This window comes from Eretmochelys imbricata, chromosome 10 (genome assembly GCF_965152235.1).
Source record: "Eretmochelys imbricata isolate rEreImb1 chromosome 10, rEreImb1.hap1, whole genome shotgun sequence".
NCBI classification, from domain to species: Eukaryota; Metazoa; Chordata; order Testudines; family Cheloniidae; genus Eretmochelys; species Eretmochelys imbricata.
The window spans coordinates 18,193,891-18,208,411 of record NC_135581.1 but is presented as its reverse complement, the minus strand read 5'-3'; the positions used below and the strand labels follow the sequence as shown (position 1 = coordinate 18,208,411).

The window sequence follows — 14,521 nt, the reverse complement described above, 5'->3', positions numbered from 1 at the left end:
GTTTATGAGGCATTTCCAAGGTTTCCTGTCACTCTGGGGCCTTTAGCAGGCCTAGGGCATCCACACCAAACTGAAAGATTAGGAACTGTTTTTGTTTTAAGTACTGACACTCCACCGAGGGTGGCAGGTCATGTTGTTTTAATGTTAGAAGAGAGACAAATACAGAATTTTTTATCTGTAAAATAGGCATCATACTTATTTCTTCCATCCTCTCTGTCTTGTTTAAGACTCCAAGATCTTCTGGGCAGGGACTGTTTATAATATATGTGTATGTACAGAGCAAATGGGGCTATGATCTCAGTCGGGGCTTCTTTTGTGCCACAGTAATATAAAATAAATGTAAGTTAACAAGTTACTACTACATGCAAACCTTTCCGTCCAAATGTTGTGTTGAGTATGGACTCCACATAAGTTTTGTATTGTTTAGTGAATGAGTGATCAATTTACTACCTGACCAGTACCTTCATTTGAGATGTACCATTCCATGGTCCACAAGGTTATTACTGATAGGCGAGTTGGAGCCCTGTATAAGATGACAGGTTTCAGAGGGGTAGCCATGTTAGTCTGTATCAGCAAAAACAACGAGAAGTCCTTGTGGTACCTTAGAGACTAACAAATTTGTTTGGGCATAAGCTTTCATGGGCTAGAACCCACTTCATCAGATGCATGGAGTGAAAATACAGGATCAGGTATAAATACATGAAAGGATGGGGGTTGCTTTACCAAGTGTGAGGTCAATCTAACGAGATAAATCTATTAACAGCAGGATACCAAGGGAGGAAAAATAACTTTTGAGGTGGTAAGAGAGTGGCCCATTACAGACAGTTGACTCCATGCATCTGATGAAGTGGGTTCTAGCCCACGAAAGCTTATGTTCAAATACATTTGTTAGTCTCTAAGGTGCCACAACGATTCCTCGTTGTTTTTGCTAAATAAGATGGTAACCTACTAGCTTCAGGAATCTTGATGACTCTGCAGTTGTCTAAAATTTGTCAGATTTATTTTACACAGAGAGAATCTTACCAAATGACATCAGAACTACTCCAGAACTATGAAAAGTTTGGTTTACTTCGGAAATAGAATCTATGTTTGGTACCTGTTTGTCTAAGTAGAACAAACATAAGTGAGTTTCCCCTGAGATCCCTCACTACAAATCAGGTCATGAGAAGGTGAAAAGACTCTGATAAATAAAATGTACAGTGAAACCTAAATCAATTTTCAGTAAATATTTTTAATATCAGATAGAAGAACTGAGGAAAATGAACTGCTCATCTATCAGAAGTAATAGAGAGTCTGCTTTAAGCTATATCTTAACATCTGGATGGATGGAAAATCGTAGTCATTACTATGAGAACAAACAAGGATAGAGGAAATATGCACTCCACATGGATTCATCTTTATCCATACCATAGTGATAAAAAATCCCGCACTTGTACAATCTTAATGAGAATTAGCAGTGATTTGTCCAACCTTGTTCTAGTGTTTGAATACCAACAGGCATACATAGACTTTATTCATAATTCTTTCTTTGATGAGAAAGGCATGTTAACACTGGGGAAAAGAGAATAATTAGATAACCTAAACAACCAGACAGCTAACTTCTATCTGGTAGGATCTTGATATGGCATTGATTCCTATGCTAGCAGATTCTTCCTGTGTGGAACAAACCGATTATTTCCAAGAGATTGTTGATCCCCAAATACATGGTATCCTACATCAGGTTTGCATGATAAGAAAGGTTTCAGAGTAACAGCCGTGTTAGTCTGTATTCGCAAAAAGAAAAGGAGTACTTGTGGCACCTTAGAGACTAACGAATTTATTTGAGCATGAGCTTTCGTGAGCTACAGCTCACTTCATCAGATGCATACCGTGGAAACTGCAGCAGACTCTATATATACACAGAGAATATGAAACAATACCTCCTCCCACCCCACTGTCCTGCTGGTAATAGCTTATCTAAAAGCCATTTCCAGCACAAATCCAGGTTTTCTCACCCTCCACCCCCCCACACAAATTCACTCTCCTGCTGGTGATAGCCCATCCAAAGTGACAACTCTTTACACAATGTGCATGATAATGAAGTTAGGCCATTTCCTGCACAGAACCTGGATTTGTGCAGGAAATGGCCTAACTTCATTATCATGCACATTGTGTAAAGAGTTGTCACTTTGGATGGGCTATCACCAGCAGGAGAGTGAATTTGTGTGGGGGGGTGGAGGGTGAGAAAACCTGGATTTGTGCTGGAAATGGCTTTTAGATAAGCTATTACCAGCAGGACAGTGGGGTGGGAGGAGGTATTGTTTCATATTCTCTGTGTATATATAGAGTCTGCTGCAGTTTCCACGGTATGCATCTGATGAAGTGAGCTGTAGCTCACGAAAGCTCATGCTCAAATAAATTCGTTAGTCTCTAAGGTGCCACAAGTACTCCTTTTCTTTTTTCATGATAAGAAAGACTATTGCTCTTCTTCTGATCTTCAGTGAGATCTCTGGTTCTGAAGAAAAAAGTAAATGTGGACAAGAGCTCCCTTGGTCCTAACTGAGAGTGGCTACTGCTCCATGTTTTAGTCTCGTGGGTAAAAATACAAAAAGAAGAATTGTAGTTTTGCTTGGACGCCCTTAGGTCTGAAAGCCAACCAATTTTACTACTAATACCAAGACAGGAAGTGGCAACTCCAATCCATAAAATTCATCCGTTCTTTACTTAGCCAGCCAACTGTGATGGTGTTCTCTTGAATGGGGGAGTTCAGATGGATAGTAGTTTTTCTTCCCCTGTTTTAAAGGGGAATGTAGGGCTCCTTCTGGAAGACTGGTTGGCTAGATTTTCCCTGCTGTTTAAGACATATGGAGCATGAGAAAGATTACGGTTAGTCATCATTGACTACTAGATCAATGGTTTGAGACCATTGTGGATTGTCACTCTGTTCTGGTAAACTATTAATTGGTCATTTCACCCTAGGAGACCACACTCCTTGTACTATTCTGGTTGGGAAAGGTGCTTCCCAACCTTCCAGACAGGTATCGATTGTTGTAGCTGCCCTGCCTGGTTTAAAAAAAAATTAAAAGGCATTTGAGAATCTGTTTCTCATCGGCCATTAGTTCAGAGTCTTAAAACTTTGAGGAAGACAGGTGATTGGGCACCTTTATGAAAGGGAAATGGCAAGGAAAACTTGACGCAGTCTAATGTACATCTTGTTTCTGGCCAGCATGTCTATACATCCCCAAAAGCTCAAAGAATTTCAAAAAGGCTTTTGGAGAACGTTACTTCCTCATTGTAATTTCTTTTGTGGAACTGAGCACAATGTATTCAACTGTACTATAGCCATGTAGACTGAATTCATTTTCCTTTTCTCTTGGCTTATCTGGAAGTCATGGTCTTAAGAAATGGGAAAGCACACCATATATCCAGTGAGGAGTGTTGAAGGAACCACAGTCAGCTCCTGGTGTTGCTAATGCAAGAGCTGGAATTTCTTCCATGAAATTCCCACTCTAGGAACTGGAATCCCTGCTACAAGAAGATCACTCTAATTTGAGAAGCCTTTGGCTGCTGGACTTATTTGGCAGCTGCTCTGCAAAGATTACCTGCCAATGTCCCATACATGGCTGAGCTACAGAGATAGGAGAGCAGGGTGTAAGGGCACTGTAATGACTCATCTGAAAACAGAAAATCACAAATCTCTGACCCACTGTGGAAGGAAGGAGAGGAACAGGATGAGTAGTTTTGCTCAAAGTTTTCTTTTGCCTTGTCAGCCAGTTTCTGTAGCATTTGGGTTGCAGAGAAACAGGTCACCGGAGCCTTAGAGAGAAACTACTTTTCTGAAATGCACTCTGTACTAGTTATACTATAGTTAGGAATAAGAATACAAGTACTCTTTAGTAACTAATTTAGAAATGTCTTGAATAAGGCAGTGCTAAACTTGCGCAGAGGGATTTCTGTCACCAATTGCAGCTCTGGAGGTAGAGCACACTGGCAGGCTCTTCAGTTTTAACTTGTAGATCTAAAGTTAACAGAAATAACTAAACCTGTAGTAATTAAATCTTCATCTCTTGACTTCCTGGTGTCTCATCTTGTGTGTCTATCCTTTTGTTTGTAATCTCTTCAGAGCAAGAACTGTACATTTATTTCTCAATTAAAATGCAGCTGTGCTGTTTTATATACAAAAAGAAACGACAATATGAAACTGCAAAAAGACAGTTTACTGGTTTAGATAGACGTACTTCATTTCTCCATGAAAAAGTCTTCCAGTTTATAATTCTGTTAAAAACAGCTTTCTTTCAATTTGATTAATAAATGAAATATTGACCTTTATTACATAATAAAATGTTGAGACTGCCAGTTAGTTGAGCCTAAATCATATGCTGAAAACCAAGTCAGAAGGACAAAATGAACATGAATGAAGTTGTGCAAAGCAAAGCGTTAAACACAGGACACCTGCAAAAGACTTTGTTTGCAAAATAGGGAAGTTTCTGCAACATGCTAATTACCCCTCATAGTAAGACAACCTCCATATTTAAACAACTGTAAAGAAACCACATTCAGATCATGGCAAACAAAGAAATTAAAAATAAAATCCTACCACAAAAAAATTATTCTATATTTCAAAGGATGCACCAAGTTTTAACATAACTTGCTAAGAGATTACACCACCAATTAGTGAACTCTCCCCAATAAAAAGTTGCCCTCAAACTGTTGAGTCCAAAGACAGATGAAATATGAACAGATGTGTACTAGTCACAGATGGTTACTTTTAAATTTCATTCTTTAAAGACTGTAGTTTTTGCACTTTAAGAAGCAACTTAGAGCTGTGGCTTGCTCAAGAGAAACATACATACTATTAAGAATATTCTGCTAATACTGAAAAATATTCTCTCTTCTCACCCCTAAATTCTATTACTAGAGACATGAGACTTAAAACAGGGACAGCTATTAGTCATTTATCTACTTATGGCTCATCTGAAGAGATCAGAAAGGGCAGGACATTCTTGTTGTTAAGGAACTAGACTGGGACTCAGGAGGTCTAGGTTTAATTCCTGGCTCTGCCACAAAATCTCTATTTGAATAAGTCAGTCTGTGTCCCCGTTTTCTAATCTGTAAAATGGAGATAGTATTCTTCTCTCACAGCTTTTGTCTGTCTTGCCTAAAGTAGACTAAACTATCTGAGGCAAGGACTGTCCATTACTATTTGTTTATAAATTGCGTAGCACAGTCAATTTTGGTGGAGGCCTTTAGGAACCACTAATTACACCTCTACCCCGCTATAACGCGGACCTCGGGAGCCTAAAAGTCTTACTGTCTTATAGGTGAGACCGTGTTATATCGGGGTAGGGAGAGGAAAACCAAGCTCCCCGCCCCAGCTCATCTCCGCTCCGCCTCCTCCCCTGAGCCCACCGCCGCTGCTCCGCTCCTCCTCTTCCTCCCAGGCTTGCTGCGCCAATCAGCTGTTTGGTGCGGGAAGCCTGGAAAGAAGGTGGGAGAGAAGCAGAGCGGCGGCAGCGGGCTCAGGGGAAGAGGCAGAGGCGGAGCACAGGTGACCTGGGGCAGGAAGAGGTTCCTCTGCGCCCCCCCGCCCCAGCTCACCTCCGTTCTACCCCCTCCCACAAGTGCGCCGCAGCTCCTCTTCTCCCCTTCCCAGGCTTGCCGCGTCAATCGCGGCAAGCCTGGGAAGGGGGAGAAGTGGAGCTGTAGCGCACTCATGGGAGGGGGCGGAGCGGAGGTGAACTGGGATGGGGGAGCCGCAGCAAGTAAGGGGGGGGGCGGGGGGCGGCTCAGAGGAACCACTTGTGGTAACATGAATTCTGATATCACAAGGTAAAACAGCCCTGCTCCCCGGAGCGCTGCTTTACCGCGTTACATCCGAATTCATGTTATATCGGACCACATTATATCGGAGTAGAGGTGTAATTATAACAATCAGCTGTTGTTGGACTAAGTAACACAACTGTAGTTAGTGTTTATAACTTCATTTAGTCATAAAACAAATCCTATTTTCATGCAAACACTGTTCAAATTAAACCATCATAAAAATAAGGCTGAAGATCTGTTCAACTTCACATAGGAAGTCTCTGATGTAGTGGGAGCAGAGCCCATGACTGATTCCCATCTTGCTCTTATCACTAAGTAGACCACGCTCCTCACTTTAGAAGATAAACTGAGCTGTCAAATTAGAGAGTCATATTTTCATGTTCTCTTTTTCCCATGTAACAATATAGCCAAAACATTTGTTTTTAAATTGTGTATTTTTCCCCAAATACTTTTAATCTGCAGTCAACCTATCTTTGGAAGTTTACAATTTTACACTTCAAAATAATTTACTGTTATTCTTCCTGTAAACACATAGCATTCTTACCCTGTGATTTCCTCATGTCTTTTGTGGCTAAAGCACGATTTCCATGCTGAACACTGGTAAAATCAGGGTTGGTCACATTGTTAACTCTCAGCTCTTGCCCCACCGACTTCCGACCATAAGTATTTTCCCCAGATCCTCCATTGACATTGTAGCCACCTGGGAAAAAATTGGTTTGAAATCAGAATGTTATTGCGTTGTCTATTTAGTACCGCGTTATACCAATGTAATAAAGTGTTTAAATAATTAAAAGGCTTCCAGTTTTAATTATGAAAAAAACTGAATTTGTTATTTGGCTTGATTTTAGACTTTCATATGCAAAAGTGCTTTGCTAGGTCCTTTGAGTTTCTGGGTCACTTGTTCAGACTAAATTAAAGGAACACTATCAAACTGAAATTAGAGTTAAAAAAAATCGAAGTTCAATTTTCAAAATAATACATATGTTTGAGTTTTTTAAAATCCCTTAAAAAGATTAAGGGTGTTATTTATGCTTAGAGAGGTCTTCTGGGTGGGCTTGAGTGTAAACAGGCTTAGGGCCCACTCATCCTCTGTGCACTTACCCACCTGTTCCTTGCTGCCTGCTTATTTCCAGTTCCAGACCTGCTGCTGCTATTAACAGGTAAACATTATCTTGTACACTCTGGGAAATGGTGAAAAAACACTGAGAGGAAGTTCTCTAGTTTCAGTCATAAAGGTGTTAGGGGTTATTTGTAGCAATAGCCAGTAAAAAAAATTCCAGGTAGAAATGCTTAAAAGGGACATTGTCAATTTGAAAAATTGCATGTGTCAACGAATATCCTCACTCACACATGGTGTACTAACAAATCTATTATTTGGAAAAACATTTTTAAATTTGGAACAGAGTCTATTCCAGGCGTTCTCAAATTGGGGGGTCATGACTCCTCAGGGGGTCACAAGGTAATGTGGGGATTGCGAGCCGTCAGCCTCCACCCCCAAACACCACTTCACATCCAGCATTTATAACAGTATTGAATATTTTTTTTAAGTATTTCTAATTTGTGAGGGAGGGCGGGGAGAGGGTCGGGTCGCATTCAGAAGCTTGCTGACCAATACAAAAAATTGAGAACCACTGGTCCACTCTAAGTGCACCAATGTATACTTAAACTGGAAACACTTCCACTATCAGTTAAATAAAATTTAAAATGCTGTCACGGCCTTAAATTCTAAAAACCTTTCTGAACTAACACATTTTTCCCTAATGGATCATGTTCCTTAAAAGCCTGCACATTTCCAGGCTATACAAGCCCTGGAAGTTAATTAGATACTGATTCACCATTAATCAGCCAACCCAGAAGAAAGGATGGTCTCTTGTGCATGACCCTCCCAATGCCCTGCAGCGCCTCCTCATGGTACTGCACAGCCCAGTGGCGTTCATACTGTCCTATGGTGACAGCCAAATGCCACTGCCATTCTGAAAGAACCAGTTCTCTGAGAATTTACATAGTGAATGGAAGAAACCTTCTGCTCCATCATGTCTCCTGCAGCACTTTGTGTGGGGGACTTCCCTCTGCCCATCTCTCCGCAGGATTGCCAATTTGTACAGGGTAAAGAATAGTCTATTGGGCCTTCACAATCCTTTGTCTGATTGGCAAGAACTCAATCTTGAAGCTCAGACATGGAAAGAAAATTTCAGGCCATGCAGGCAACCTTTTAACATTTCTTCCCTACCTGACCCCTCCAGTCAACCAGGGAAGAACTCATCTAGATTTTTTGACACAAGATCACCAATGGTCGATAGGCCCTCTCTCAGCAACACCACTTCCAGAAGCCAAACTGCCTCACAATATAAGGAAGATGAAAAACAAATATGACTATTACGCAGACCATCTTCCAGCAGCCATAGCAGTTGCTTGGAACAGGTATGTCTTTTAAAGCTGCAGGAATTAGGAAATTTAAAAACTGAAGTCCAAATGATGTTGAGATGCAGTGGACCCAAAGAGCAATTATAAAGCTTCTCTCCAAGAGCTGTGCATCTGAGATGTTAATGAAAATTTCACCATTCCCTCAGGACCCAACAAATTTCTGTACAGAGACCTATAACTTCCTTACTTTGAAACTATGTACAGTATATTATGTAATTAACTGGAAAATTATAGTAAAGGATAATCTTTTATTATGTATTTTTATTTGATCTACAATTTCTCTCTCATTTTTTTCAGTTCAAACAGAAAGAATATATGTCATCAAGGCTTTTTTGCCACAAGTAAAGCAACACTCCACTCTGGAGTTTCCTTGTTTGGTGAAGGCAGTTTTAAGAGAAATAACAGATGCAAAACCTGCAGATGTATCTCCACTGGATTTATGGCTCATTACACCTACTACTACCTCATTACAAACTACTACACCTCTTTTCTCCTATGACTCTAGAGATGTTAACAGCTCACTTCACCTTGAATGGTCTCTTGCACCACAGGGTACTCCTTATCTGTCCCCCTCTTTTATTTAGCTGTGACACTGCATACCTTCCCCAGATCTGAATAAGAGCTGTGTATAAGCTTGAAAGTTGATCTCTTTCACCACTAAAAGTTGATCTAAAAAGAAATATTACCTTGTCTGTCTAATATCCTGGGACCAACATGGCTACAACAACACTTCTTTTAATTGTTATGTTTATAATACATTTTATGGTTAAGTGACAGTATACCACAATAAAATTCAAGACTAAAAGCATGTAATTTAATTGAAAGTGACAGGTAACATCTGACTTCACACCAAACCAAAGCCACATTTAAATATCCACCTTCCAAAATATCCACTTTGTCATACAGATAAGGAGGAACGGGATATGACCGGGGTGGGGCGGGGGGGGGGGGAGGGAGTGTGGCACATGGAGCTGCTGGGGGGGTCATATAAACTGGGATTCAGAAGGGCGGGGGGGGGGGGAGACTGGAGCACCGGCACAGGAGCTAGTGGGGTGACAGTACTGAGGCAGGGGTGAATGAGAATGGGGGTGCAGAGACACATGGGGGACAGGAGAAGAGGGGTGGCTGAGTGAAGGCGCCGGGACACAGATAACGGGGACAGATGTGCCTGACTGAATGGGAGAGGCTAGGGGCTGGCCAGGGTCTGCATGAGGGAGGCTCACTGACTCCCTTACACCCCCCCACCCCCAAAAAACCGTTCCATACATCTCCCACCCACACCCAACAACCCTCCAAGTTCACACCTAGGGTTCTTCCCAGCAATTATTTCCCTCTCCCTCAGCTCCTCTGTTACCCTGACTCCCGCAAACCTTTGCACTGCTTCTGAGGGGTGCAGGAAATATGTTCCTATACTGTAGTTTAAATGAATTATTACTCAACGTTCTGTGTTAATATGCCTAGTAAGGAATCTATTTGTCAAAAAATATTTCCCAAATCTTTTTTGTCATCTGTATTGTTACAGACATACTTGCTGACAGGTATTTTGAAAGAAATTACCAAAATAATTGGTGCTCACATGATTATATTGTGTTATTCTGACAAATAAAATATGCAGAATTTTACAATATTGTCCATATAATTTTTAATATTTTGGTGCAAAATTCCACCAGGAGTAATTAAATATGTTAATATTACAGTGTTGTTCATTTTAGCAGAACCATGCAGACAACATTGTGTGCAATGGTGGAAATTTAGTATACAGGGGAATAGCTTGCTGCTGTGAAAGTTTGTGGAATGAACTTCCAGTACCCTCATAATCAAACGAAATGTTACCTGCCTACAACAGGGAGGAAAAGAGGAAATGTACTCTTCCCCTCCTTGCCAAACACCACCTCCTAGACTGTTGCTCAAGAGTGGTGTAACCTCTCAAATCTTGTTACAGGATTGAAACATTCCACCAATGGCAGTCCGATGATCACTACTGAGTCAAAATTGTGAATGAATAGAAACAATCCATTTGTGACAATTATCTGTCTATAGGCTATTAGCCTGACTATTTCTTGGACAGAACATAACTTATTCTGATCAGGTTAAATATACATGTACTAGTTCACACACAAGCAGCCACAAGTACCTGGACCTCTATAGGCAGACTCAGTGGAGAGAAGTCTGTAATGTAGACATACCCAAAAAACCACTAGTGCAAAGACCAGAGCAAAAAACAAAGCTAGACAGAAATATGGATTTCTTGTCATCATAAAATGCGAGTTCCTTTAGTGGATAAGATAAGAATGTGGAGGTATGTATCCTTTAAGTCCACTAGAATGAAATACTTCCCAAGCCTGATTACCAAAATCAGTGTGTTTGGTCATTTCCACAGTATAGACTTTCACAAAGAAAACTACAAAACTATGATTTTTCTGAACTTGCGGGAGGGGAGGTGGGGGGAATCATGGACTTTTCTAACTCAGACCCTTTCCTACTAGGGAATTTTTAGTGCACACAGCAGAGTCAATGCATGCTAGTTACTGCACAACACTGGTGGGTTTTAGAATTCAAATTATTCTAGTGCACGTTGCTGTGCTGCGTAGACAAGCTGTTAGAATCTAGAGAACCTTCCCAATCAGAAAACAGCTATAAAGTTGAAGGAGACAAATGTCACTTTTTTATATAGATATAGGAACATACTTCATACTTTCTCTAAGCACCATGAAGTGTTTTATCTACCAACTTCATAATACTGTGGGACAAACAGATATCACACCAATTTTATAATAAAGGTAAGCTGAGGCAGAAAGAAGTTAAACAATTTGCTCAAGATTACAGCGAGCGGCAAAGTACAGACTAGATCCCAGAAGTAAATTCCAAATCCACTGCTAGGATCACTAGAAAAATAGTGATTCCCATAAGAGATCAGACCTACGGTCCATCTATTTCAGTAACCTACTGCCAACAGCAACCAGTACCAGGTATTTCAGAGGAAGGAGCCAGAAAGCCATAGCAGACAATTATGAAATAACAGAACCACAGCAAAGTTTCTTTCTAATCAGTCAATTAATACCTGTTTTTTTATTTTATATAATGCAACTCTGGATTTTCTCATTATCCATATCAAATGTCTAATATTTTTTGAATCTTGCTATGTTTTAGACTCAGTTATATCTTGTGGCAATCAGTTTCACAGATTAACTACGCTTTATGTAAAGACAATCCCTCTTATCAATTTTAAGTTTTCTGCCTTTCAGGGTTTTTTTGGATATCCCCTGGTGCTTTACACATGAAACAGAAATCCATATACCTTTTTCTTCATTCTGTATGTCAGTGTGGACTCTGATATCATCGTGTCTTTGTCGAGACACCACAGCTGAATTTGAGGGTTGTAATCCATAGGAGGCAGAGCTGCCCCGGTCTCTGGATGCAGGGTATTTTAAACTGTCTTGATCAGCTGATGCACTGTCAGATCTACAAAAAGAAAATTATTTTTATGTAAGAGTACACTAAAAGAGGGGTTCACATTTATGAACACAGCTCACATTTAAAAACAATCCAATAATCTTCTTAGAAAGAAAAATAAGGCTACACTGTATACCCTAGCTACTTGTAGAAGAAGCAAGCACCTTAAACTTGTGCCTTGAATCAGAACTGAGTAAGCACAGTTACAGAACACAAAGGTAATGTGTTCTAGCGGGTCAATGCCCCGCTGTAAGAACTACGGTCAAGTTCTCAGACTTGGATGGACTGCATGGAATGTCAGATCTTGATCAATTCGGCAAGAAAGAAGAGATGGACAAAAAGAGAAAAGCAGATTGAGCTCTCTGTCACACACACACATACCCACCCCAGCCAGGAACAAACACCATGTAGTTAACTGTGGAGGAACTAAGAACTGCTCCAAGGTAATTCCTCCCTGTAAGCAGACATATTGTTTGCGATGAGCTGCATAATACTGAGATGAGATTTAAAGGGAAAGTGACTGTGGAAGAATTAAACCTGCAAAGTAAGAACTGTTACCCTTTTCAAGGGTCAAGAAATTACAAATGACTTTTCAGGCAATTCCTTTGCAGAATGAAGTTTAATTTGTGATGTCCCAGAATTGGAGATTTTAAAAAACCAAATCATAATAAGACTATCACACTAATACGTCTCAAAATAATTATATAATAAGAATTTTTACCAAATATTTTCAGTACCTCTCAAGTATAATGCAAACGTATAGCAGCAAGTTTAACGTTAGGAAGTTATTTAGCGTACACAGGATAACTACAAAACAAGAAACTGAGGAAAGACTATAAAGGTGTATTACTTTCATTAAGTGTGTTGGATATACTTTATGTCATGCTAAATAACTTTGGGGGGAGGAGTGGGGGGAGTGACAAACCGAATCATTCATTTTCTCCCCATATATGTCAAGTGAATTTGACTTTGAATGCTGTAACTTCATTTAATATTCTGAAGTTATTGGTTTTGCATATCCAAGTCCAGTATCTTAAGTTAATTAAGACCAGACTCTTAAATGCTTCCTTATAAGTAGCATTGGAGGTTTTAGGTTAAATCAAGTGAAACTATAACCAACAAAAATGATTTTTATACAACACACTGAAAGATACCTGAGTTTACATTGCTGAAAATTATTCACAGAGGGGGCTGTTCAGCAAGCCATAAAGATCTCCCATACTCATTATGAGCTTTTGTTTATATTTAATAAATCAAGAAAAAAAATGATAGTCTAATTTTTCTACTCTTAAATATAAACCTCCCAAAAAGTCAGAAGAGAAAATACGACAAATCCTCAATGGTCTTCCAATAAAAACGAAACAGGTCACTATGGTAAGAGCCAAGAGGCAAATTCAAAACAGTGGAATTAAATACACTTTGCAGGCAAAAAGGTTACCAAACCAAGAAATAGTAAGAGATTTATTTCTTCAACCATTTCTTAAAGATGCCCTCAAAGATCAGCTTCCCAATCTACAAAACAGAATAACAGTCCTGAGGGTTAGTGCTTGTCAAGCACTTTGCAGGTGAAAAACCACTAAAAATATTATTGGGGATTTAAAAAAAAAAAAAAATACATCTGTTTTCCTGAATTCCCCAATGCCCATCCCAAATTACAATTTTGTCCCCAGTCTACAGACTCAAGTAGCTAAGAGTCCCAATTAATACTTTCCTATTGCAACACAGACAGATGTCCCTTAGGCCCAAATCCTGATCCAACAGGGAAAGCCTGAACAAAAGACTTTGCTCATGAGAACTAACTGTGGGCTGTGAACATGCCCACACAACTGGACTACAGTCACTACTACAGCATATGGTATTAAGTAGCAAATGAAGCCCATTTTATGCCACATGTATCTGTATCATACTCCAACTCCACTTACATGGCCCTTGCACATTTTCTCCCTCCAGGGTAAAGTGCAGAAATTTCTAGTTCACGCTCAGGGAGATGGAGAATGTCCCATATAGCGTGTCTGCTGTCTCAGCCACCCAATGCAACAGAGCAGCAGATTTTCAATTGCTTTGAGCTTAAACACCCAAAAGTTTCATAACAGTTGGCTCCTCTGATAACCATGACCTTCCAGTACAGTACACTGTACTATCTCGTACTGTCAAAATGGGTCGAATTTGGGGTAGCATGGACGCAATCAGACGGTATTGGCCTCTGGGAGCTATCCCAGAGTGCTCCATTGCGACCGCTCTGAACAGCACTCTCAACTCAGATGCACTGGCCACGTAGACAGGAAAAGGCCCGCAAACTTTTGAATTTCATTCCTGTTTGACCAGCGAGGCAAGCGGCAGGTGAGTGCAGAGCTCATCAGCAGAGGTGACCATGATGGAGTCCCAGAATCGCAAAAGAGCTCCAGCATGGACCGAACGAACAGGAGGTACGGGATCTGATCGCTGTACGGGGAGAGGAATCCATGCTAACAGAACTCTGTTCCAGTTTTCGAAATGCCAAAACATTTGTCAAAATCTCCCAGGCCATAACAGGGACCCGAAGCAGTGCCGCGTGAAACTTAAGGAGCTGAGGCAAGCCTACCAGAAAACCAGAGAGGCGAACAGCCGCTCCGGGTCAGAGCCCCAAACATGCCGCTTCTATGATGAGCTGCATGCCATTCTAGGGGGTTCAGCCACCACTACCCTAACCATGTTGTTTGACTCCTTCAATGGAGATGGAGGCAACATGGAAGCAGGTTTTGGGGATGAGGAAGATGAAGATGAGGAGGCTGTAGACAGCTCACAGCAAGCAAGCGGAGAAACTGGTTTTCTCGACAGTCAGGAACTGTTTCTCACCCTGGAC

At 40.6% G+C, this 14,521-nt stretch overlaps 1 protein-coding gene across 3 annotated transcripts in view; it reads right to left on the bottom strand.

The window, feature by feature from the left end:
- Nucleotides 1-14,521, bottom strand: part of SMG1 (SMG1 nonsense mediated mRNA decay associated PI3K related kinase) — a 119,226-nt gene that overhangs the window by 87,967 nt on the left and 16,738 nt on the right. For 2 of the 3 annotated variants that reach the window (XM_077829098.1, XM_077829097.1), the window contains exons 2-3: nt 11,525-11,688; nt 6,347-6,502 (exon numbers count right to left, since the gene is read on the bottom strand). In XM_077829098.1, the coding sequence (XP_077685224.1) occupies nt 6,347-6,502; nt 11,525-11,688 (320 nt within the window). The remainder of the gene's footprint in view (nt 1-6,346; nt 6,503-11,524; nt 11,689-14,521) is intronic. The other variant, XM_077829099.1, reaches the window with a different exon arrangement.